General features: G+C 41.4%; 1 protein-coding gene across 5 annotated transcripts in view; it reads left to right on the forward strand.

Moving 5' to 3' along the window:
• The window catches only part of trak1a (trafficking protein, kinesin binding 1a), a 39,244-nt gene extending 22,509 nt beyond the window's left edge, over positions 1 to 16,735 (forward strand). For all 5 annotated transcript variants that reach the window (XM_084942791.1, XM_084942788.1, XM_084942789.1 and 2 more), the window contains 14 exons: positions 2,670 to 2,746; positions 3,691 to 3,807; positions 3,950 to 4,050; positions 4,256 to 4,364; positions 5,136 to 5,214; positions 5,287 to 5,417; positions 5,523 to 5,597; positions 6,118 to 6,255; positions 6,383 to 6,459; positions 6,568 to 6,807; positions 7,208 to 7,518; positions 9,499 to 9,981; positions 11,452 to 11,554; positions 12,749 to 16,735. In XM_084942791.1, the coding sequence (XP_084798917.1) occupies positions 2,696 to 2,746; positions 3,691 to 3,807; positions 3,950 to 4,050; positions 4,256 to 4,364; positions 5,136 to 5,214; positions 5,287 to 5,417; positions 5,523 to 5,597; positions 6,118 to 6,255; positions 6,383 to 6,459; positions 6,568 to 6,807; positions 7,208 to 7,518; positions 9,499 to 9,981; positions 11,452 to 11,554; positions 12,749 to 13,802 (3,069 nt within the window). In that variant the 5' untranslated portion in view covers positions 2,670 to 2,695 and the 3' untranslated portion in view covers positions 13,803 to 16,735. The remainder of the gene's footprint in view (positions 1 to 2,669; positions 2,747 to 3,690; positions 3,808 to 3,949; positions 4,051 to 4,255; positions 4,365 to 5,135; positions 5,215 to 5,286; positions 5,418 to 5,522; positions 5,598 to 6,117; positions 6,256 to 6,382; positions 6,460 to 6,567; positions 6,808 to 7,207; positions 7,519 to 9,498; positions 9,982 to 11,451; positions 11,555 to 12,748) is intronic.
• Positions 16,736 to 22,024: the final 5,289 nt, after the last annotated feature.

Below are 22,024 nucleotides of genomic sequence, written 5' to 3' on the forward strand. Positions count from 1 at the left end.
GGAGAGTTTGATAGATGGGAGGTAAACAGGCTGCACTCTCACTATCCGCAGCAGAGTCCTCTATTAGCCCAGATATCAAGTAAATAAATGTCTTGTGGGTGTTGTCTCTGTGTCTGTGCGTGAGTGCACGTACACAGATTTCCTCATACCAAATTATTCCAGTAAGTTTGTGGTTCAGCAACGCAAACATGAGAAAAGACTGAGCGTGGATGTTTCTCTTTGTGTGTGTGTGTGTGTGTGTGTGTGTGTGTGTGTGTGAGACACACTTGTGTCTGACAGATAGTTAGCCTTTTGTGATCAACCTCTTTGAAGTGGGACTTTCTTTTTTTTTTGTTTTTCCATTTATTTTTAGTATTACTATCAAGGTAGCTTGAATATTGGCATGTCAGTGCACTAGTGCCATCCATCCATCCTCCACTTATGCAAGTCAGCTCACAGCAGGCAAAGCAGGATATTCTACGTTCTTCTCCCTACACTTTCCAGTTCCTCCAGAGAGATCCCAAGTCTCCTCTCAATAGAGATGAGATGCAGCAGGTGCATGATTCCACTTGTGCATGCCTGGAAAACCTCCAAAATGAGGCATCCAGAAGGAAGCATAACATTCCTGAACCTTCTCAACCGGCTCGTTTTCACACAAAAAAGCCAGTTGAGGTTTCAGTCCATATCTGTGCAAACACTTAAATAACTCAACAACTTGTTGTTTTATGCTGAAACGTGGCCCAAGCAATCAGGATCGTGAGAGAACAACACTTCCTGACTTTAGAGATCCCGTGTTTAATTAACTTATAATAAACTTGTAGTGCTAGCAGACAAATGTGGGTTTGGTAATAGTCCTAACAGTATATGTACTGAACTTATCAGCTTATCATTGTCTCTGTAAAAATGACACAAAAGGACACAAACAACAAAAACAGTAAAAAAAAAATAAATAAAAAATAAATAGAAATAAGATGCAGGGTTTAGGTGAAGACCTGATTTGAAATTGCCTGTGAAACTTTTGGCAAAAAGTAAAGGGCAAACAAGCCAAGGTGGCCTTATTTAATCAAATAAAATGCCTTCGTAGTGCTTCAACATTTCCTACCTTTTGTTAGCTTACTTGGTTAAGGATTTAATCCATTATTAACTTTTATTTCCATCAAGCATCCTTTTCCTTGTTTCCAGCAGCCATATGAGGTCTGCACCACACAAGGACATGAAAATCTGTTGTTTACATTGGCCGGCTCTCTTTTGCATTCTGCCAGAACGTCACACAGTTTAGCATGTTGATGAAATTACTTATTAACAATTTATTATTGGTTACAAATAACGTAATTTATCTTAGTGAGCTTACCGACATATTGCAAATCTATCAGTGACAATTTATGGGATTACAACTAAAATAAGCCTGATCAAAAAGAGATGATCTTAAAATGGAGTTGGTACCTTTTTAGAAATGTGTGTAACTAGTGGAGCTTGATGGCTCCATACTACTATGATTTGCATTTGTATAGCTCACAACATTTACATTTTAAAGGCTCCCCTGGGCTTGAGCAGAGGTATGGGGGTGAACTGCAGTCCTTTCAGGCTGAAACTTGGTGTGAAAGCATTCTTCCCTGCCCCCGAGTTTCTGCCGTTAATGTGCATTTCCACAGGAAATTATAGCAATGTTCATTTATGAAAGTCTCACTTTTCATGCAGTGGAAACTTAAAAAAAAAAAAAAATCTGCACTCACAAGTGAAGATACTTTCTAAAAATGTTGCTATAATTTTTTTTTTAAATAAATTTGAATGAAACAAGTTGGTATCAAGGAACAGACAAGCTAGTTTTGTTGTTTTATGCAGGTTATCTGTCTATGAATCATGTTTCCAAATTAAACTATGAAGTCATACAGATGTAAACTCCTCTGTTTGAGGACTGAGGGAGTTAATAATAAGCAGCATGGCTGAGGCGTGGCCCTTCACTTTGACCTCTGTGTCACTATTCAATAACTTATCTTTTCTGAGTCGTTTGCTAGGAACAAAAACCCTCAGCTATGCGGAGGGTCATTGTTGGCGTATTTATGCTTTCATGACTTTAGTGCTGTCAAGTCCAGTCTGCGCTGTGTGCTGCACAGGGCTGTAAAACCGGGCATATGCATGAAGATAAATAAAGCTAATGCACTCCACACCCACAGCCCACACCCGTTATAACTATGAGCTTTATATGAGGGAGAAAAAAATGCCTTTTCTTCCAACACATTATTGTACAAATGTCTTAATGCATGCTCAATCATCCAGGTAAGTAAATCCCAAAACTGGACATGTTTATAAGTATTTACTTTTATACAGGTCATGTTTGTCAGGTATAAAAATGGAAACTAACTCCTTAAAGCATCCAACCTCACATTTTATTGAAAATGGTAATAATATATTATTTATTTCTATTATATTAAATGTTATATTTAATTTTCTTTGGCGGTATCTGCATGTATGACAGAAATGGAAAATCTTTAAAGAGGCAATAAATTGCCCAAAAAGTTGCCCATAGTGCTTTTTTCTGTCTTGAGTGATATGAAAGCACACATGAAATCAGCCTAGATTATGATTTAATAACATGATTTATATTATAGAGTCCAAAAAAAAAAGAACTGTTAAAGCTTCTTCTGGAAATGTTCAGCACTCAGTTGCTTTCACTGTTTCTGTGTCTGCAGTGTTGTGTGCTGACAGAGTGGGCCAGATGACGAAGACCTACAGCGACATTGACGCTGTCACTCGACTGCTGGAAGAGGTAAAATTCAATAAAGTAGAATAACCAGGAACCCAGGACACTGTCAGAGGGTCTGCAAGGCCATTCGGTCACATGGTGTTATGTCATAGTCAAAACGCGGGCGGATTTATCAGGGTTGCGACAAAGAAAGCAACGTCATAAAAGCTGTTTCCATCGGCTGATATTCAAATGTAACTTTATCCTCCTCAGCTGACTGCGCTGACCAACAGAATGTAAAGCAGGGAGGAAAACAGGGTGACGTCACTGTTAAAGTATGAACCTGAGCAACCGGACAGCATTGTGAAAGCATGGCTTAGACAAACAACACCATCACCAAACACATGACTTCCATTACTGCGAACACAATTAATGTCAGATCTGTATGTTTCTGATCAGTTCAGTTATTTTTATTTCTTGTAGCACATGAAACTATTGCAGTATTTGCTTTGCTAGTAGCTTTTAATAGTACAATAAATAGTCCTGTTGATGTAGTGATAGAAACAGGAGTGGCTAGTTAACAATAAGCTTTTAATTATTGCCTCATGTTGACTGACGGGAGTTTTCCAGTGCACACTGTGGCTGATGTACAAAGGTTTCCTTTTGAGGTTCATATTTAGTGATTAGTGGATATCGTGTTGCTTTTGCCACTCTCTTTTGTTTTGTCCTTTTCTTCACTGATGTATTTGAATTTTCCCAACATTTAAAGCTGGTTTTAGTAATTCTGATACACGCTAAGAAAGGTTGTCTGGTGTAAAAACTCTGTGTTAAATCAAATATACAGATCCTTCAAACCCATTTTTCTAATAAAGGAGCAGCTGAAACAAGCATCTATATATTAAACTAGGCTAATGGTTGAGAGGTTTAGTTTACGTGGACCTGAAACAGGGGAAAATTACTAACACTGGTCTTTGCAAATGTTTAAACTATTGAAATTCATTTTGCTAAACGCAGCTTTGTCTCTGCAGAAAGAGCGTGACTTGGAGTTAGCGGCTCGCATCGGACAGTCACTGCTGAAGAAAAACAAAGCCCTCAGTGAGAGGAATGAACTGCTGGAGGAGCAAGTGGAGCACATACGAGAGGAGGTAAACAACGAATATGTGTACTCGTCAGTGCTTCAGTATTTGGTGGTGGGAACTGTGTAATAATGTATGTCTGTGATGAGCTGAACGTCTTGCATGCCCCCCCCTCCCCCATCTTCTTCTGACGTTAATCGTCTCCTTATAGGTGTCTCAGCTGCGCCATGATCTGTCTATGAAAGATGAGCTGTTACAGTTCTACACCAGTGCAGCCGAAGAAAGCGACGGCGAGTCGATTACCTCTACACCGTAAGTCTCCTTTTATTACCTCCTTTCCTTGCTGCTCAGTATATTTCCTTATTGTTCCAAAAAAACAAAACAAAAAATTAATCCTAATAATATCACAAATTAACTTAAAAGTTCTTTGGGTTTTAACAGGTTTTCTTAATGAAATATATAAAGTCTGTTGAAGGACTTAAACTAACAAGCGCAACTCTTTCCTGTGTGTTCACAGTGTCCGTCCCAGTGAACCAAGTGTGTCATCGCCAAACTTTTTCCCCCTGGAGTCATTGCAGAAGAAACTCAAGGATTTGGAGGAAGAAAACAAATCATTGCGATCTGAGGTATTATTTTTTTTGCATGATAGTCTAACACTAGAAAACTACTTTTCTTCTTCTTTTGACTACTCAGTATGTCCTCCTTCACTATATCCATGAATTTCCACTGTCGTCTTCCTCTTTTCCTCCTGCCTGACGGCTCCGTCTTCAGCATCCTTTGTCCAGTATATCCACTGTCCCTCCTCTGCTCATGTCCAGCCTTGCCTCTTTAACTTTGTCTCCAAAATATTCAACTTGAGCTGAGCTGTCAGTCTGAAGTACTCAGTGAATGACTCAGACCCACACGGCGTTCGGTAACTGTTTAGTCACTTTTATTTATATGTCACACACCCAATGTGTTTAGATCGGCACTGCTAGTTCAGCCATGGACAGTTTTCCAGCTGACTCAACGCTCACACTGCCGGTCCCCGACATCACTAAAAGGGAAAAGAGAGTTCATCAGCCTAATTCCCTTCATCTGGACCTCAGCCTCCCTGACACTGCCCCTCGAGCCCGCTGAGCCAAAAACCGCACCCCTGCCACATACTCATTTCTGACTTTGTCCATTCTGGTCACTTCCATTAAAAATCTTCTAACTGGCCCCCAGTCTTTTTGTCAGTGTCTCCAAACCATACATCATAGCATGTCTCACTGCCACCTTATAGATTCCCTTTCAAAAACATTCATATAAGAAAGTCTTATATGAATTATAAGCTTGATCTTATCTTTGCTGTGATGTGAAGTTATTTATTAGGATAATAATGTTATTTCCTGTTGTTATTTTCATTTTCCCTCCAGGCGAGTCATTTGGAGACAGAAACGATCTCCTATGAGGAAAAAGAGCAGCAACTTGTCAATGACTGTGTCAAAGAAATACGTGAGTGGCTTTTTTTGTTTAAGCAGTGTGGCCATAAGCTGTATTTTGCTGAACACCTGTTCTCATTCCCAGGCGATGCCAACCTGCAGATTTCCTCTCTGGCTGAAGAGCTGGCTAGGAAGACTGAGGACTCCTCCAGACAGCAGGAGGAGATCACACACCTCCTCTCCCAGATAGTCGACCTCCAGAAGAAGGCCAAGCTTGTACGAAAGTCCCGATCTCTGTCTTAGATTACATTAAACGCTAAAAATACTTTGAATGCAGTCGGTTTCACACCTGTTGTCCTGTTTTGTCTGCCGTGTTGTCAGTATGCTTTGGAAAATGAGGAGCTGACTCAGCACTTGGGTGCAGCCAAAGACGCCCAGCGACAACTCACTGCTGAGGTAGGGCAGTCCAGGGCCTGGTCACCATGGCAACAGCACTGTGTTTTCTGCATTGCCAGCTGCTGCCAGATGAGGCAAATTTGTAGTATGACAGTTATATATATTCCTGCCATCAGATTTGTATTTTTTTTGTTAGATTTTATGATTTAAAAATGATTACTTTATTATTAGGATGCTAATTATAAAATAATCACCTTCCACATGCTTCCATCAACACATGTTATTGGTCCAGTAGAGATGCTGCTGATGGCTTCTCCTGTCTTCACATATTATTATATCACCAAATTTAGCACCCACAGTAAAGTCCTTTTTAAAAACATATTTTATACCATAATAAAACAGCATGCAAAGCTCAGTCTCTCCGAGAAGCAAATTGTATGAAAATCAGTCCTTTCACTGTTTAAATGTAACTGAGAGATAAACAGGAAACAAATGACCTCCAGGCTGGAGGTGAAACACTCTGCTTCAATGCGTCTCATTTTCTTCTCTGTAAAGCTCTTCCTCCTTTCTTCACTTTTAGTTGCAGGAGTTGCAAGACAAGTATGCAGAGTGTATGGAGATGCTCCATGAAGCTCAGGAGGAACTGAAGAACCTGAGAAATAAAACTCTCCCGCTCAGCACAGCGAGGCGTTTCCATTCCCTGGGCCTGTTCCCGATGGTGAGTGATGGAGTTAAATTTTTAAGGGTTGTTACAATGCAAATTAAATGTACATAGTTAGATGAGAGACTGTCTGTCTGCATCACAACATCTTCAGTTCCCAAGTAGCAATTTGTTTCTTCTCCAGGACTCACTGGCAGCAGAAATAGAGGGCACCATGAGGAAGGAACTCCAAATGGATGATCCAGACGTAGAAGAGCAGAGGTACATATCCTTTTTTTTTTTTTCCTCCACAGCATGATCTGATTCAGATGTTAATCATTTGTAATAATCTAAAAGTCATCCATCAACTCCACGTTTGTGTGTCTGCAGACTGCATCCGAAGCGAGTTTTCCAAACGGTGAAAAACCTCAATCTGATGCGTCAGCAGCGTTCTTCTCTAGCCCCCTCTCCTCTCAACATCCCAGGCTCCAATCAGACTTCATGCTTCACCTCAGGGCGTTCCAGCAGGGTGGGCACGCCACGCTCCAACTCCATTTATGGTAGTGAAACAGGAAGTGGGATCATCCTAGACAACAGGACTAGCAGTATCCTGGAGACGCCTGATGACGGGTATGGACATCGCTTCATCTTGAGTGATGAAGCATAATGACCTGATGAAATGTATTTCATTTAGAAGCACCCCAGTTAGGTAATTAACAGAGTGCTCATTTGCAGCTGTTTTGAAATTTGATTAAGGTTCTCATTTCAAGATTTGGCAAACACCTTCTAGTTCCAGTTTCACAAATAATTTCCTGTGTTTATTTATCATATCTGACAGTAAGTTGAAAAACTTCAAACATTTGGATTATTTTTCCAAATGACTTTTTATACACTTAAGAGTGAAATAACACAATTATTTAAGGTTTCTTCTTATTTTTTCCCCTTTTGATAGTGAATTAAATTAAACTATCATTTTATTATCTCAAAATAGAAATTAACTTTGCAAAAAACTGTCTGTCTCCCTCTTCAGGTCAGAGGACTCCAACAAGCGCCCCCCTGGTACCCCTGGGACTCCGGGCAGCAGGGACTTGGAGGCAGCATTGCGTCGCCTGTCGCTCCGCCGGGACAACTACCTCTCAGAAAAACGATTCTTCGAGGAGGAGAGGGAGCGAAAGCTGGCTTACCTGGCCAAAGAGGAGGAAAAAGGAGGACCAGGAACCCCAACGGAAAGCTTGTTCTCGCTTTCCTCACATACCTCAGTTGGAAGCATCTGGTCGGGGTACTCATTCACACCCAGGTCCTACCTGCCGGAGAAGCTGCAGATTGTAAAGCCGCTAGAAGGTGATTATTCCTCTCAGAGTCACAAGTCCTCGAATCTTCCACATGATGAAAAAGTAAATCAGAATTTCAGCAGTGAAAAAGCCTTTCGCAATGAAAATGAGATTTTGAAGGAAAAACACAACGAAAATCAGAACCAGGTGCAAAATTCCAGCCTCACTCCTCCCAGAGCACGCAGCCAGGGCTGTGAAAGCCAAAGTCAAGCAACTCAGAATGAGAATCAATACCTGATTTTTCACAAATGCAATCAGTCCAAGATCTTTCTGAGCGCCTCACCAGATCCTAACAAGCTGCGAAGGAGCTCCAGTTTGATGGAGCTGAGCAGTTTCTCAAGCTCACAGCCTCCCCTGGCTGTAGCCACAGGTCTGCTGGAGAGGTTGGTGCAACAGGATGGTAGTTTAAATCTCCAGCACTCCTTTTATTTTAGACATACGCAGTTGCGCTGCAGCTTTGAAATATAGGTTACCCTGCTGTGTGTGGAGCAGTGCACTGGCTGCAGTTTAAGAATGAGAATATTTCAATGAACACGTTCTGCACACAGTACCTTATACAAAGTAGATTTAATGATTTCTTTTCCTAATATTTTATTCAAGTGTTGTACTTGGATATTGGAGCGTGTCTCAAACTATAAAGTTGTGCACAGCCATAATGTGTTAAAAAGCCTACCTAGCACATAACAACATATGCTCACTGACACATTTGCAGTGAGTGATTTCCTGTATGGTATTTGAAATGCACTTTCTGTATTTTTGAACACATGCTGAACATGTTTCTGATGCCTTGTTCTAATAGAGGAGCTTTATTTATTATTTATTGAATTCTTAGTGTTGGATTGTCGATTCAGAGCAGTTATCACTATATTTATAATCTCAGAAACCTGTTTTTGTTAACGTGTACCTGTGACCTCTTCAATCATCCATCCACTCTCAGTATTGTCCAGTAGAACTGAAAGCTTCCTTACATCTTGTACGATGGCACCACCTAGTGTCCAAACTTGAAGTTGCAACCATTTGCGTCATAGGACAAAAATGTGTTCTCCAAGAAAATGAACTTATGAAAATGTAAAAAACAAAAAGACACGGAAATGTTTCGTTTCAAGTCTAACAGTGGTGCAGAAATAAGAAGTAATGTAGAAACAATCTCAGGTGATTATTTCTTAAATGTTCATCTGTCTTCATGGGTTCTTCATAAATTTCTGAGCCTTTCATCAGTGTCATGATGCTGTATGTACTGTCCACCTCTTCCACTCGTCATTTGTTGGCCTTTCAGTTCACTTTGGTCTTTGCACTTTACTCTTGTTCTATTCTCCTTGTTTGCTTTCTTTGGTGATTTCTTGAATAAAGTCTTCATCATTTTCCACTTTCCTTTTCTCTCATTTCTTCTGCATTTGTTCTTTTGCACTGGCATCTCTCAAAATGCATCTCTAGTAGAAAACCATTTTTCTAGACTTGAAATTCAAGCAGTTTGGTGTGCGAAGACACTTTGGCCTATAGACATTCCTCCTTTGTCGTGACATCCACCCTCAGTGCTGTGTGCGAGAGTCTCTGTGTGCTGCATAAAGAAACGCTGTGACAGTGTTATAATCTAAGAATGTGCATTTGTTGTATATGTTGACGTGCATTGTCTGTGTTCCCGTCTCTACTTTGGAGCTTAGCCTAGTTTATATATGCGTATATATAACGTGCTAACAATAATTTTCTAGTTTTCAAGCACATTTCAACACATAAACAACACCTCCTGAACATAAGTGACGTCTTTGTGTTCACCTGCAATAATCAGGTGCTTTTAGAGTTTAAAGAGATGTAGTTTGTTTAACCTGTGATCATTGAAAACTTGATAAGAACATGTCTGTATCTGTAATCGACAATCACAGATTTTGTGGTACTTTTTCTGTATGCGTGTTTAAAGGAGGTCATGAACTTGTTAAAAATAGCTGAAGCTGCTGTTGATTTTCGTGTAACTTGAAGATGTGTTTTTTCCTAGGCTCTGCTACGCTCCACGCATGGCAGCAGCTGGCTCAGCCTCACATGGGTGCTCTGCTGGATCATCGGCCCGGTGTGGTCACGAAGGGCTTCCGCACTTTAGCGCACGAACAGGAACAGGAACAGGAGGACAGCTGGCAGCTGGACCAACCAGAGGAGGATGAAGTATCATGTGACTCATTTAGAGGCGTGCTAGGGGAGAGCCCTGCTCCCACGGATCTGCCTCGCTCTACCTCTACTCCCGCAGTCTGCCGCAACAAAAATGGCAACACTGAAGAAATCAGCCAGTCAGACGCACTGAATGGAACGATCTGCGGGGCGGCAGAAGCAGTTCAGGGAAATGATGGACATGTTGCAAGCATGCCCTTTCCTCTCTCCAACACGTCCCCTTCCTCTCCGCTGCCTTTTTCTCCCGAGATCAACGGGCATGTGGACCCCAAAGAGCGCCAAACCTTACAGCCAAACACTGTGGACCGCATGCCTGGTGAGGGAGCCTCTTAGCTGGGGTTACAGCACTGCATCAAACCACAACACCTTCATGTTTGCCCTGGAGCATGGGGATAAAGGGGACGAGGGTGAACAGGAGGGGTGGCGGGTTTAGGGGCAGGAGAAAGGATTCATTGGACACGTGACATCCCATCCTGCATGATCATGCTCATGTGTACACACCTGCACACGCACCCACCCCAGGAGCTGTCCCCGTGTATGCAGCCAGCGAACGGCAACGAGACAGAGTACATGTTTTTATTTTTGTTCTTTCATTTCCGTCATTTTCCATCTGCAGCCTTTCTTCTCAGTTCACACTTTCTTTTGCTGCCACTTTTTTCCCTTTATTTCAGCCAATTACGCTTACACTCAAAGTTTTTCATCTTTTGCAAAGTCTTTAGTATCTTTAGGCATATTCTATAAAACATTTTAGACACTATTTAGGAGCAGGAGGGTTTAATATTTCATGCTAAGCTATACTGTTTTGTAGCACACAGGCACACAGATACAGAAAGAAATTTGGCAGGTCAAGTGCTGTTGGGGCAGCTGTTCGAGTCACATGAACTCTTAACACTTGCGGCTGGCTAATATTGGAGCCTACTGAGCAGCTTTGGTGTGGATGACTGCCGTGCCATTGATATTCTCTTGTCCCAGAGTACAAATCTTGTGGGAGTGGGTGGCTTTAACTTTACGGCTACGAGCCAAAAATGAGAGAGAGAATTTAAAACCCAAAGCTTTATTTTTATTAAGTCAACATGGTACCATTTAAAATGGAGAAGAGGCGCAGACTAGAATAAACCTTTGTAAGTGTTCCCAGTACAGGGAAACACAGAGAATAATAAAACAAATTAATGCAAGAAATTCAAGTGAACTTAACTCTAGAAAGGGTGTAAACATTGTAGTGCTATAACTGTAATTAATATGAATGTAAAAGCAGAGCACAACTTGAGAGGCATGGATCTCTTTATTAACACTAAAAAGTTAAAGTGTTGCAGTGAATCAGCCCCGTGTGGCCTTGGTAACTTTAATACCACTGCAATGAAAAATCTGCCTCATAACTTAACTCTTCTATCTCATTTAAGTGTTTCATAATTTATAAAAGATCAAAGCGGAATAAACGCATCTTTATACTTTAGGTATACAAACTGAATATTCAGTCACATGAGATGAGTGTGTGACGGATTCAGCTGCTGCTTCTTGTTGTCGAGGTTCACCCTTAGCAACTACATTTTCACAACCAAGGCTATTAGCTGGGATAGACTTCGAGTTTCTCTAACAGAAACAAGTATACTGGGGGGGCTAATGTTAGCTGGGGCTTTCGCTCGGGTCCTGTACTATGCCCACGGTCTATTTTCTCCACGTTGTTGTTAACATTTTTTTTGCCTTGTTGTGTTTGGTCTATTTTGTGTCAACACTAAAAATCTTCCCCTCTCTTTTTTTTTTCCCCTTCCCCTCCTTTCTCCTCCAGTTCTTTTCCCAGGGAAGTGTATGTCCCACACTAGCTCCACATATACCTTCACCACCTGCAGGATTCTCCACCCCTCTGATCAGCTGACCACTGCATCTCCCAGGTAAAAAAAACACATCAACACTTAAATACTTAATTGATAAACCTTTGTCTTTAGCCTGATTTGTGTAATGATAAACAACAGCTGGCAGTCAGACATATTGTTTTATATCTGTACTAAATGGCAGACCTGAAGTAGTAAGTAATTGAACGAGCCAGGTTTTCTCTGATTTTCATTCCAGACAGGGCTTCTGTGTTGCCGTAGACCTGGCGCATAACGCTCAATGTCTTGATTGGCTTAACAGGTCATGTGACGAGGAAGAAGAACTGGAGTTGTATCACATGGTTGTTATGGCCGAAGTAGAGCAGACCCATTGAGTGCACCTACTAGTGTGCGCATGGGTGAGGAAATGCATGGTAGTGCATTTCTAAAGATTTGCTGGTGTGTGAAGCAGAATAACTTTGGGGAATTTGCACTGTCTCTCTTTTGTCTGGTCAAACTTAGTGGGCAGCGACTTGTGGGCAGCTGCGTGAGGCAAATTTCACAAGCACTAAACTGTGAAAAAGCTCTCCAAACACAAAAATGTCATTTTTAAAAGCTGTGTCCTCTAGTTAGTCACTGGACAGTGTGCTTCTTATTTGCCTCATAAGTTTCCCTGTTAAGAAGCCGCTTTGTAACTAACAAACCTGACATCCAGGAATCCAATCACTGATCCAATCTGATTAAATCTAACTGTGTTATACTCGGTGGAAATAAACTAAGCAAAGAGGTCCATTTTTGGGGGGGGGGGGGATTGAACAAAGCGTTCTGAGAATTGGCTGAAAGGAGATCACTCACTTTTAATGCTTAAGGTCAGCTTTCATCTTGGAGTCAGTTAGTTTACACTCTCAGTTTTTCTGCCACTTTTCCTATTAGATAAATGTCACGTGACGGTGTACTCCCTGCAGAGCGGTTAAGGGCTACAAATTGGACTGCTGTGCTTAATGTTTCTTCACCATGTATACGGGGCTTGATTAACTAACTTACTGTGTGATTAAATTGTTTAATGTGTGAACAATGTGTCAATCAGACTTGATGTTTCTGAGTTTTAAGAGTACAAATCAATGTGCAGACTTGAGCTTAAACTTGTGTGCACGGCTCAGTCTTCCAGAACAGGATAAGATTTAATAGTCATATTAAAGGCTGGTGGTGTCTGTATAATTTTGGTTATGCTTACTCATCATTTTTCTTTTGTTATGTCCTTCCATTCCTCTCCAGCCCAGCCATGGCTGCGTGTCAGAGCAGTACCTGCCCGGGCACGCCTTCCCTTACTGCCTCCCCTGTACCCTTCTCAGCCCCACCCACGCCTTCCTACACACCCTGCTGCACACCTCGCCGCCTTTCCTTCTCCCTCTCCCTCGCCGAGTCCTCCACCAACCTTAGGGACTCCACTAAAACCACCAGCACCTCTCTAGGCCTGGTGCGCCTCCTGCTGGAGAATGGAATTTCTGCCTCAGTGTACAACCCACGCAGCTGGGACCGAGGGCTGGATGCTTCGGCAGTGTTGGGAGGGGTTCAAGCACAGAGGTGCACTGAGAGACCGGAGCAGGATGTAGTGAAGCAGCTGGGAAAACGTCCAGACACCCTCCTCCTCCTTCAGCCATCCAGCCCACCCAGCTCACCTCACTCCAAATCGGCTTCCTCGATAGCTACGGGCCCCATGTTTCAGTTCAGCCCTTCCGATGACGACCCGCCGTACTACGATACCTTCCTCGCTTCTAAGCCGGCTCGTACAATTTTGAGGGAAGTGCTGGGGGAGGCAGAAAGGGAGAAGGAGGGCCAGGTGGACGATGACAACCAAACAGAGATGATGAATCTGCGGCTTGTGGACAAACTGAAGAGTTTTCGCACCCTTTCCCCACATTCTGCTTCAGCTTCATCTGGAAGTACTCTGTTAGGCCCCTTTGGTTCTGCTGGATTGGGGAACAGCGCACTGGGTGGGGGGCTTCCAGGACTGAGGAGGAATCGAAGCTATCCCGCCATGGTGGGGGCCAGCATGGTGATGAAAGACCCAGGAGGCCCCCCCAGCACAGAGATACTCATACCGCATACGATGCAAACCTCACATACACAACAACTCACAGCGGAAACGGGCAAAGTGCAAACAAAAAAGAAGACACTGGTCACAAAAGGCGTGCACGTACCACAGAGTCTAAATGCACTGGAAATGGTCACAGCGCAGACGATAATACAGAGACACACCAGGCCAAACGGCGAGGTGGGGGATTCGACCAGACATGAACAACACAACGATGAAGAAACCGGGACATAATGGAAGCATTAAGCGTATTACATCATATTACAACACACAGTCTCGCATATTTTACAGAGCAGTACAGTACTTATGACACGACCACACGTGCACACCCACACACACTCATTTACAAAACAAAACAGCATAAGCAACTACACCGCAGTCATCTCTCCTGGAAGAAAAAGGTTAAAAAACAGATGAGTGACAGAGTCCAACTACAATTATTCATCTTTCTAAACAGTCATGATAAGTGAGGTGGGATGGAAATATTGGCTAAGAACTGTTACACTGTGTTATACTCATATTCTGTCAGGCCAGACTAATGATGTTGCCTTCTTGTGTGTTGTAACTGCCCAGTATATTGGACATACAGTATACTGTGTCATATAGTATAATATTAAAGGCCCAATCTGGTGCGCATGTCCCCCACGTTACCTGTTTTTGCAGAAAAATGTAACAAATTCTTCTTTTTTTTCTTGATTTATGCAGAAACTGGGGTTCTACACTGCACTGTTGGACTACACAGTCGGTGCATTCACACCACCAGATGTAATCTTTACTTTTAAGATTACACGTGGCCATACACCAGATGTAATGTGTATGTCCTATGTAAACCTGCTGATACTACAAACAAGATACTCCTCCAGTTTTTGGCTTTGCTTTCTAACTTTTAACTCAATGTGCAGCCAAGGAGTGTTTGTCGTGTCCAGTCCAGTGTTGCCAAAGAGCGTCAGCCAAAGCGAAACTAGATCTTCAGTTTAGAAACTGGAAGAAAAAAGTTTTGAATGACTGTGATTTCTGCAGTGACGACTCATTAAATGTGATCTGCTCTATATTTAAGTCGCGGTTAGAGACAAAGACAATCTGACTAAACTAACATACAAACAGTGGTCCTATTAATGTCTTTATTAAAACCTTTCAGATCGTGCTTGTCTCTAATTGTGACAGATGTAGTCCAGACTGCATTTTATGAATGCTACTCCTGCATTATGTGTGTGTTGCAATGCAGTGGAGTTAGCCGAAAGCTATGCTACGTAGCAGTGGCCATGGCTCTAGAGATCGAGATTATTTTCTGCCAGCAACCCCTCCCCTCTTTGTAATTTATACTTTCAGAGAGAATCCAGATTGGGGCTTTATGTCCTCTTGCTGTGACTGAATTTTCTTATGTGCCTAAAAACGAACATACTGTATGTCTGTGGAATATGGATCTGCGTTTGTTTTAGTTGATTACTTCATATTTTATGTTGCCTTTATTATAATTATTGTACGGTATGCAGTAGAGAGGGTACATAAATGTACCTATGCCAATTTAAGGTGTTTGTGGCTCTCTGTTTTTGTCATTTAAAAAAATTGGGGGGCGTTTGGTGCACACGTGAAGGGGGATACAGACCAGGTCTAGATACACAGACATCTGCTAAAGCACTGTGACTACAGACCTGCAGAGAACACGAGTACTCCCCCCCCCCCAATTTTGGCTCACCTCTGTTTTTGTATTTGTCTAGTCAGCTGGAGGACGACAATGAATGTTGGGTGATTTGATTGAGATTTCGATGCATGAAGTGGTCGATAACATTTTAAGTCCTGCAAAATCCAGATGGAAGCTGCCACATTGCAAAAACCTCTGCAACATGCTAACCACTGAGCTTTCACCGTAAACCAAAGTTATATGCTGGTGAATACTGGGAGGGACCATTGTCGTGCAGGCTTGAAGTTAGTTTCCTTCATTTATTTCTTTTTGCTCATATTGCATGTGCCCCTTGTAGCAGAATAATTTGCATACATGCTGACACCTTTGTTATTTATTCTGTCAAGCATGCGCGGGAGTAAAAAAGGATTAAAGCAATATTGAACAAGACTTGATTTCTGAATGTAACTGTAAAAAAAATGGAGCGACTTGAAATATTCACGCTGGTTTTAACAGCTTGTTGTTTCGTCTGCAACAGTTTCCTGCTGATGGTTTGGTGTCACTGAAGCGGGTCCAGTTGCTGCCGTTTGAACTCACACTTTGATGCTCGCTTATGAAGCGGGGGAACATTTTTAAGCACATCAACAGTCATTTTTTCACCCATCCGATTTGTCAAACAGACTTTCTTTTGTTCATTGCCACTCTGACATTTTGTTGTGCACATTGTTTCCATTAGAGTTCGAGTTTGGGCATTGCACCTGGACCAGTGAGTGTTTAGTGGGATGAATGGATGCTGACCTGCTGTGGTTCTTGATGATTAAATGACTAAACAAGCAAAGGTTTTTTTGGTGGGGGTGGGGGGGAAAGACAGATACTTAGCAATCATTGAAGTACGTGGATTGTAAAAAGTAAGCACATCTGTAATGACAGCTGTTTAAATGAAGGAATTTTGAGGATTTTATTTATTTTGAAATCTCACAAAAGCATTTGGAATCCTTTCATTCATTATATTAATCAGTTTTTTGGCACTTATAGTAAAATCTTAAACATTTCCATTTCTAACAGTGGGTAAAAACCCGACAGTACACTGATACTGCTCAATGCTTCATGGCAGAGCAAGGTGTTTGTCAAAATCAGACCATTTTCAGTAATTAAAAAAAACAAATGATAAGACTGAAGAAACAAGGAGATGGTGTATGTGTGTTTGTGTGTGTGTATGCTTTGCTTTTGTGTGTGTGTGTGTGTGTGTGTGTGTGTGTGTGTGTGTGTGTCAATTCATCTGAATGTAATTTATGACAAACAGTAATCTGCTGTAGGGCCATATATTTGTGTACAGTATGTTGATTTAAGTTCCGTTTGTGTTAACCTCATGAAAGGGAACTATTATTGCATTGTAAATGTATGCAACACAGATAGTCATGCTAACTTGAAAAAAATGAAAAGTCATTTGAGTTGTTTATTTTTGGGTAAAGAGAGGAAAACTGATGAGTTCTATTCTACAGAACTGACTGTACTGTCAAATAAATAAATAAATAAATAAAGACTTTGTTTTGCTTCATTCCATTAAAAGTACACTTTTTTTTATGTGTCGAATCACAATAAGTCACTTCAAGCTGCTCGACGTTCTAAGGTGAAGAGTAGTGCTGTGTGATCCTGCAAATCCTGCAAATACCAAGTAAATACAGAGCCAATATTACCGATACTAACACTTATCGTTACCTATAAAGGCCGATGGATGCTGTGTAGGTGAGAGTAACGTGTTATCATTTATGAGATCCTCATCAATTTGCAAATGCTGAACACATTTTAATGGCCACATTTTACTTAATATAACAAAAATCACCTTTCATATTTTCATATATTGAGTGTTAGTGGTTTGGGGACTGGTTGGGGTTGAGGGAGGGGAGGCGAGACAAAGGCACCAGAAATTAGTAATAAATAATGACTACATGCAGAGCGGTGTGTAAACAGTGTGAAAAGAAGAAACACAGTGCATCATGGGAATCCCCCCAGGAGCCAAGGGCTATTGAAGCACAACTAAGGGTGGGTTTAGGGTCACCTGATCCAGCCCTAACTACAAACTTTGTCAAAAATAAACATTTTAAGCCTAATCTTAAAAGCAGAGAGGATGTCTGTCTCCCAAATCCAAACTGGGAGTTGGTTTTACAAAAAAGCTGAGGCCTCTGCCTCCCATTTTACTTTTAAATACCCTAAGAACCATAAACCAGCAGCCTGGGAGTGAAAAGCTCAATTCGACACATAACTTTACTTAACCTTAGTACAACTACAAAACAAATGGGACACAATCTCACCAAAACCCACTAAATTATGCAGAATTATTCACCCCCTGCTTGGACTACAACAGTTTTCTGCATCTGCTGCCAGAGCTCAGCAGCTGGTCCAGGCCTCTCTCATGCATCTCTCTCCACACCTAAGTTGCCAGACCCTTCACTCAAAAAATAACAGCTGCACTCCTTTGACTCTGCTGCCTTGTTTTCTTCTTTAAACAAACGAGCGAGCATATTGCCACGAAACGTGTAACACCTTAGAGATCGTCTAGTCAACAGGGTGGAGTCCTTTCATTGTAACTACTTTTTAAGCAATCCACCTGTTTACTAATTTAAGTATTACTGCGGGCATTTCTCCCCATGAGAACAGTAGATGGCACTGAGTTTCTACTGCTTTGGTTCTACTTACAGTTGTATTCCAGAGGGAGGCGCTGTCTCTCAGACCCAGAATGGACAGCTGGCATAAACACAAACCACAGCCAAGCCAATAAGCCTTCAGAAAGAAAGTAAACCAGCAATCAAAGATTAAGTGAAGGTCTAGTAAACCCACATGTGCTCCTCTTGGCCTCGATAAAGATCAGCAGATCTCTCCCAGGCTTCTTTCTTTAAGTCTGCTTCAGTGGTGCTCAGACACACCAGCATAATAAGTTACACCCTCAGTTATAAACTAATGTTAGCGCAGCCAAAGGAACATGTTCTGGGGTCCTGCAGTAAATATGATGATCCAAACTGAGATGGAAAATGTGACTATGTTAACGTAATGATTTCTTAAAGATCATGGTGGAGGGATCTCAGCCGAGACAGAGCAATCCTGCTCGCTGAATGAAAAGAGAGCACAGATGGATGGGGAGCACCGGTTAGTTGTGAGGTGGGCTTTAATGCTTGGAGAAGCAATGGCCGGTGTGTGTGTGTGTGCGCGCTCCCACAGAGGATATGAGAGCATTCTGCAGATCTGAGTCAGCCAGAACATGAACAGATGGAAAAGGAAAGAAAAGAAAAGCTTGTGTCGTGAATATATTTGAGTTTAGATTAACAATAGTTGGTTAGTTGGTTAGTTGGAGGAAGATCAAAGTTACTGCAAACTTAGTGGAAATGATGGAGAAAGCAAAACACCTCCTAAAAACCCAGGCTTCCCTCCGAGTAAAGATGCAGGCAGCTCTTCAAACTGACTTGGTGAATCTGTCCTGATGTAAAGTAGCGCCACATCTCCAACTCAATCACGGTGTAATTAACAACAGCTCGGTAAGAACCTCGACTTCAGCAACAGTTCATGTGATCGTAGCTTCAAGAGGCGAATCCCGATGGGGTGAATACTCCAATCTTTTCCACTGTGACAGAAAGCAGAGTACTCAGGCCTCTTCCAGAAACCTCAAACAAACACTACAAAATCAGATAAAGCTTTTTTTGTGTGATTTGTGATGAAAATGATACGGGCCACTTACTTAGCTTCATCTCTTCCCCTACCAAATTAAATTTGGAAGAATATGAATCCAAGAGGTGTTGAGCTACTGACTTTTAGCTCACACTTTCACTGGCTGGGAATTTGTACAAGCATGCACCTTTTCCACAAGTGTAGTGTATGCCCTTGGTATCTTTTATATGTACAAATTAAGAAATTGGAACTAATTATGTATTTTTCTCAAAAGCTGCTAGTAACAAAGTGTCTAAAGATACTTGGTTCTTTGTTAAGTTGTCTGCAGACACAACACTGGTTCATCCCATGAGTTAGGTGCACTTTTAATGATTGATTCGTTCATAGGCCACTGTTATATGACTTAACAAACAAGCAGGCAAAGAAAAAAAAGCAACTACTGAAATGATCAAATACAAGGCATGGACTGAAAAATGTGTGAAAAACAATGTGAAAAGAAAAACTTTGAGAGACCTTCAGAAAGCCTGCAGAACTATTTGAGCAAGAGTTCCTCATCGAAAGAAAGTAAGTTGGGCTCATCAACATAGCACCTTGCTGCAAAGCTTAGACAGTAAACTGAGTACCTCAGTCAAAGACCTTCACTCTAAAGAAGATACATATACAAGTTAATCTCTCCATTGCCTGACTAAATGTTTATCACTGACTTTGGGTACTTTGAGCCAGAATCACAGAATGCAACAACTGACTCTATGACACCAGTCAGCCAAGTTTTCTTTTAAAAACTCTTCTCAAATTCATTTTGTTTCACGCCACATTTTCCACAGTAGTTTCCCCTCATGACTCATGTTAATTAACCTGAGACAAAACTGGTCCCTCATTCATATTCATATCTGCAGAGTGTGGACACAAAAGTGTAATGCTTCTAATTCTGTAAACATGCTGCAGAAATATACTCCTTAAACTAATTTGCTGATTTTCCCCATCCAGCAACTATTTGCTGTATGATCTTAATGTCTTTCCTGTTACGACTTAGTCTGATCACCACATCTGTACAGGTGCAGGGTTGTATTGTCTGCACTGTAACACTAATTTTACACTCCACATATCCCTTGTTCCAGTTTCTATCACTTTAAAACTTTGTGTTTCCTGTTTGAAAAATAAGGCGCTCCAGGCACCTGTTAAGTCACCAGCAGCAGGAATGTGACCCACTTCCATTGACTGTGTTTACATGCAGGCACTTACAGGCTGCTAATTGTCTGGTGCTTTCCTCTCTGTCTCATTAACACAGTGATGAGTTGGAAGCAAGAACTGCAATCAAGCATTTGTGATAACTGGCAACGAGTCTTTCACAGTTACTGGGAAAGAAATTTATACACAAATATTTGTGTATGTGTTTGTCTTAAAGTTCCAGATTGAAGCTGAGAAAAGTATAACAGCAACTAGACAGAAACAGTGGTAAACTACCCGGGTGTGGCAAGTTTTGAAGCTCATTTACGGTTTGTCCCCACTTTGACTAACTCACTTCAACCCCTTTTTTTTAGCCATTCAGAAGTTGACCTGCTGTGTGTTTTGGGTTATTGTGCTCCTGCCAATAACCCAAGTGTGCTTTAGCTTTAAGGTGTGAAGTGATGGCAGGAAATTGTCCTTCATGGTCCCATCAGTTATGACATGTTGTTGACAAATGAACCTAATATGCATCTATTTGGACTGACAGTGAACCTGTCAAAATGACTCCTGCTTGCCAGATCTTCTTCCTGTGAGTTTACAGCGTTAACTACTGCATCAGTGTGCCATCTAAATTTCACATTTATATATTTTTCAACCTTATATATATATATATATATATATATATATTTAAAAGAAAAATATTGCATGTCAAGACTGTACATGTAAGTTATTGTTTAGTAGTGTCACAGCTTTTGTGGAGAAGCATCAGTTTTAGTGGATGGTTCTGATGGTAGGAGCTTATACTTATAGTAACTTTCAATACCAAAATTCTGCTACTTGCTTGTTTACAGTAGGTACTGTAGGCAGCATATGTACGCTAAGTACATATGCTAGTAATATAAAAAGTCTCATATTAGGTTACTAATCATTACTCAAAAATACCATTAGATTAGATAATAGTTTGGAACAGCACTGACACAAACAAACAGTGTCAGAATAGGTTAATGTGGTTCCTGTCCATCTGTAATATTACTAGGAAGTGTTAAATTAGCAGAATAACAGATTTCTTGTGTTTGAATGTGTTATGTTTCTCTTAAAGTACTGGACTGAAGCCTACCTTACCAATTCCATAAGATAAGGTAATGAAATGTGGCACCAAGTTTAAAAAAGCACAGGACATAAACGGGTCATGGCTTCGACAGCAGTCGTGGAGAGAGGTGAGAGAAAGGACCCAAGTGCAGGCACTGACAAAGGACTTATTGCGAGTGAACCTTTATTTACAGTAAGGAAATGAGAAACAAACACAAGCAGAACATAGCAATGACTAGACTAAAGCACAAACCTAAACTGGGAGAAAATAAAAGGACTCAAAGGAACAAAAACCTGAGATATAGAATACAGAACCTAAAGACTAACAACAAGGAACATTGAGCCTGGAATATGAATGAAACATAGGGGGATAACAAGCAGAAGAAACACAGACAGACCAGCAACAAACAGAAGAAAACACAGGGCTTAAATACACAGGCAGTAACGAGGGAGTGAGAAACAGGAGGGAAACACAGCTGGGACTAATCAGACGTAATGAGACAAAGGAAGCAAAGCAGAACACATTGACAAAAAACACAGACTGTCAAAGTCGAACAGGAAGCATAACACAGAGACATGGGCTGTATCCCAATTCAGGGTCTGCAGCCTTAAAATACGCAGCCTTAACGATCCTCAAGGGCCGAGTACTCAAAGACCGCTAAGGCCGGAAGTGCGAGGCTTGTGAAATGGGACGGTCTAGCCTCCGTCGCGCTGCCCAGGTTGCCTAGCAACCATGATACTAACAGCTGGAAACTTTTCAGCATTGTTTGACAGAAATGAAGGAGAAATCATTTGTTCATTTGTTTGTTTGTTTCTACATGAGCTTTGATCATTCTCTGTAAGATTAAGGTCAGCTATTGAACGGCGTATATATTAAAGTAAAGGCTTTAAAACCAAGTTAGTATAAACGTCACTAATG

This window comes from Perissodus microlepis, chromosome 11, assembly GCF_051167445.1.
Source record: "Perissodus microlepis isolate ML-2025 ecotype Zambia chromosome 11, ASM5116744v1, whole genome shotgun sequence".
Taxonomy (NCBI): Eukaryota; Metazoa; Chordata; class Actinopteri; order Cichliformes; family Cichlidae; genus Perissodus; species Perissodus microlepis.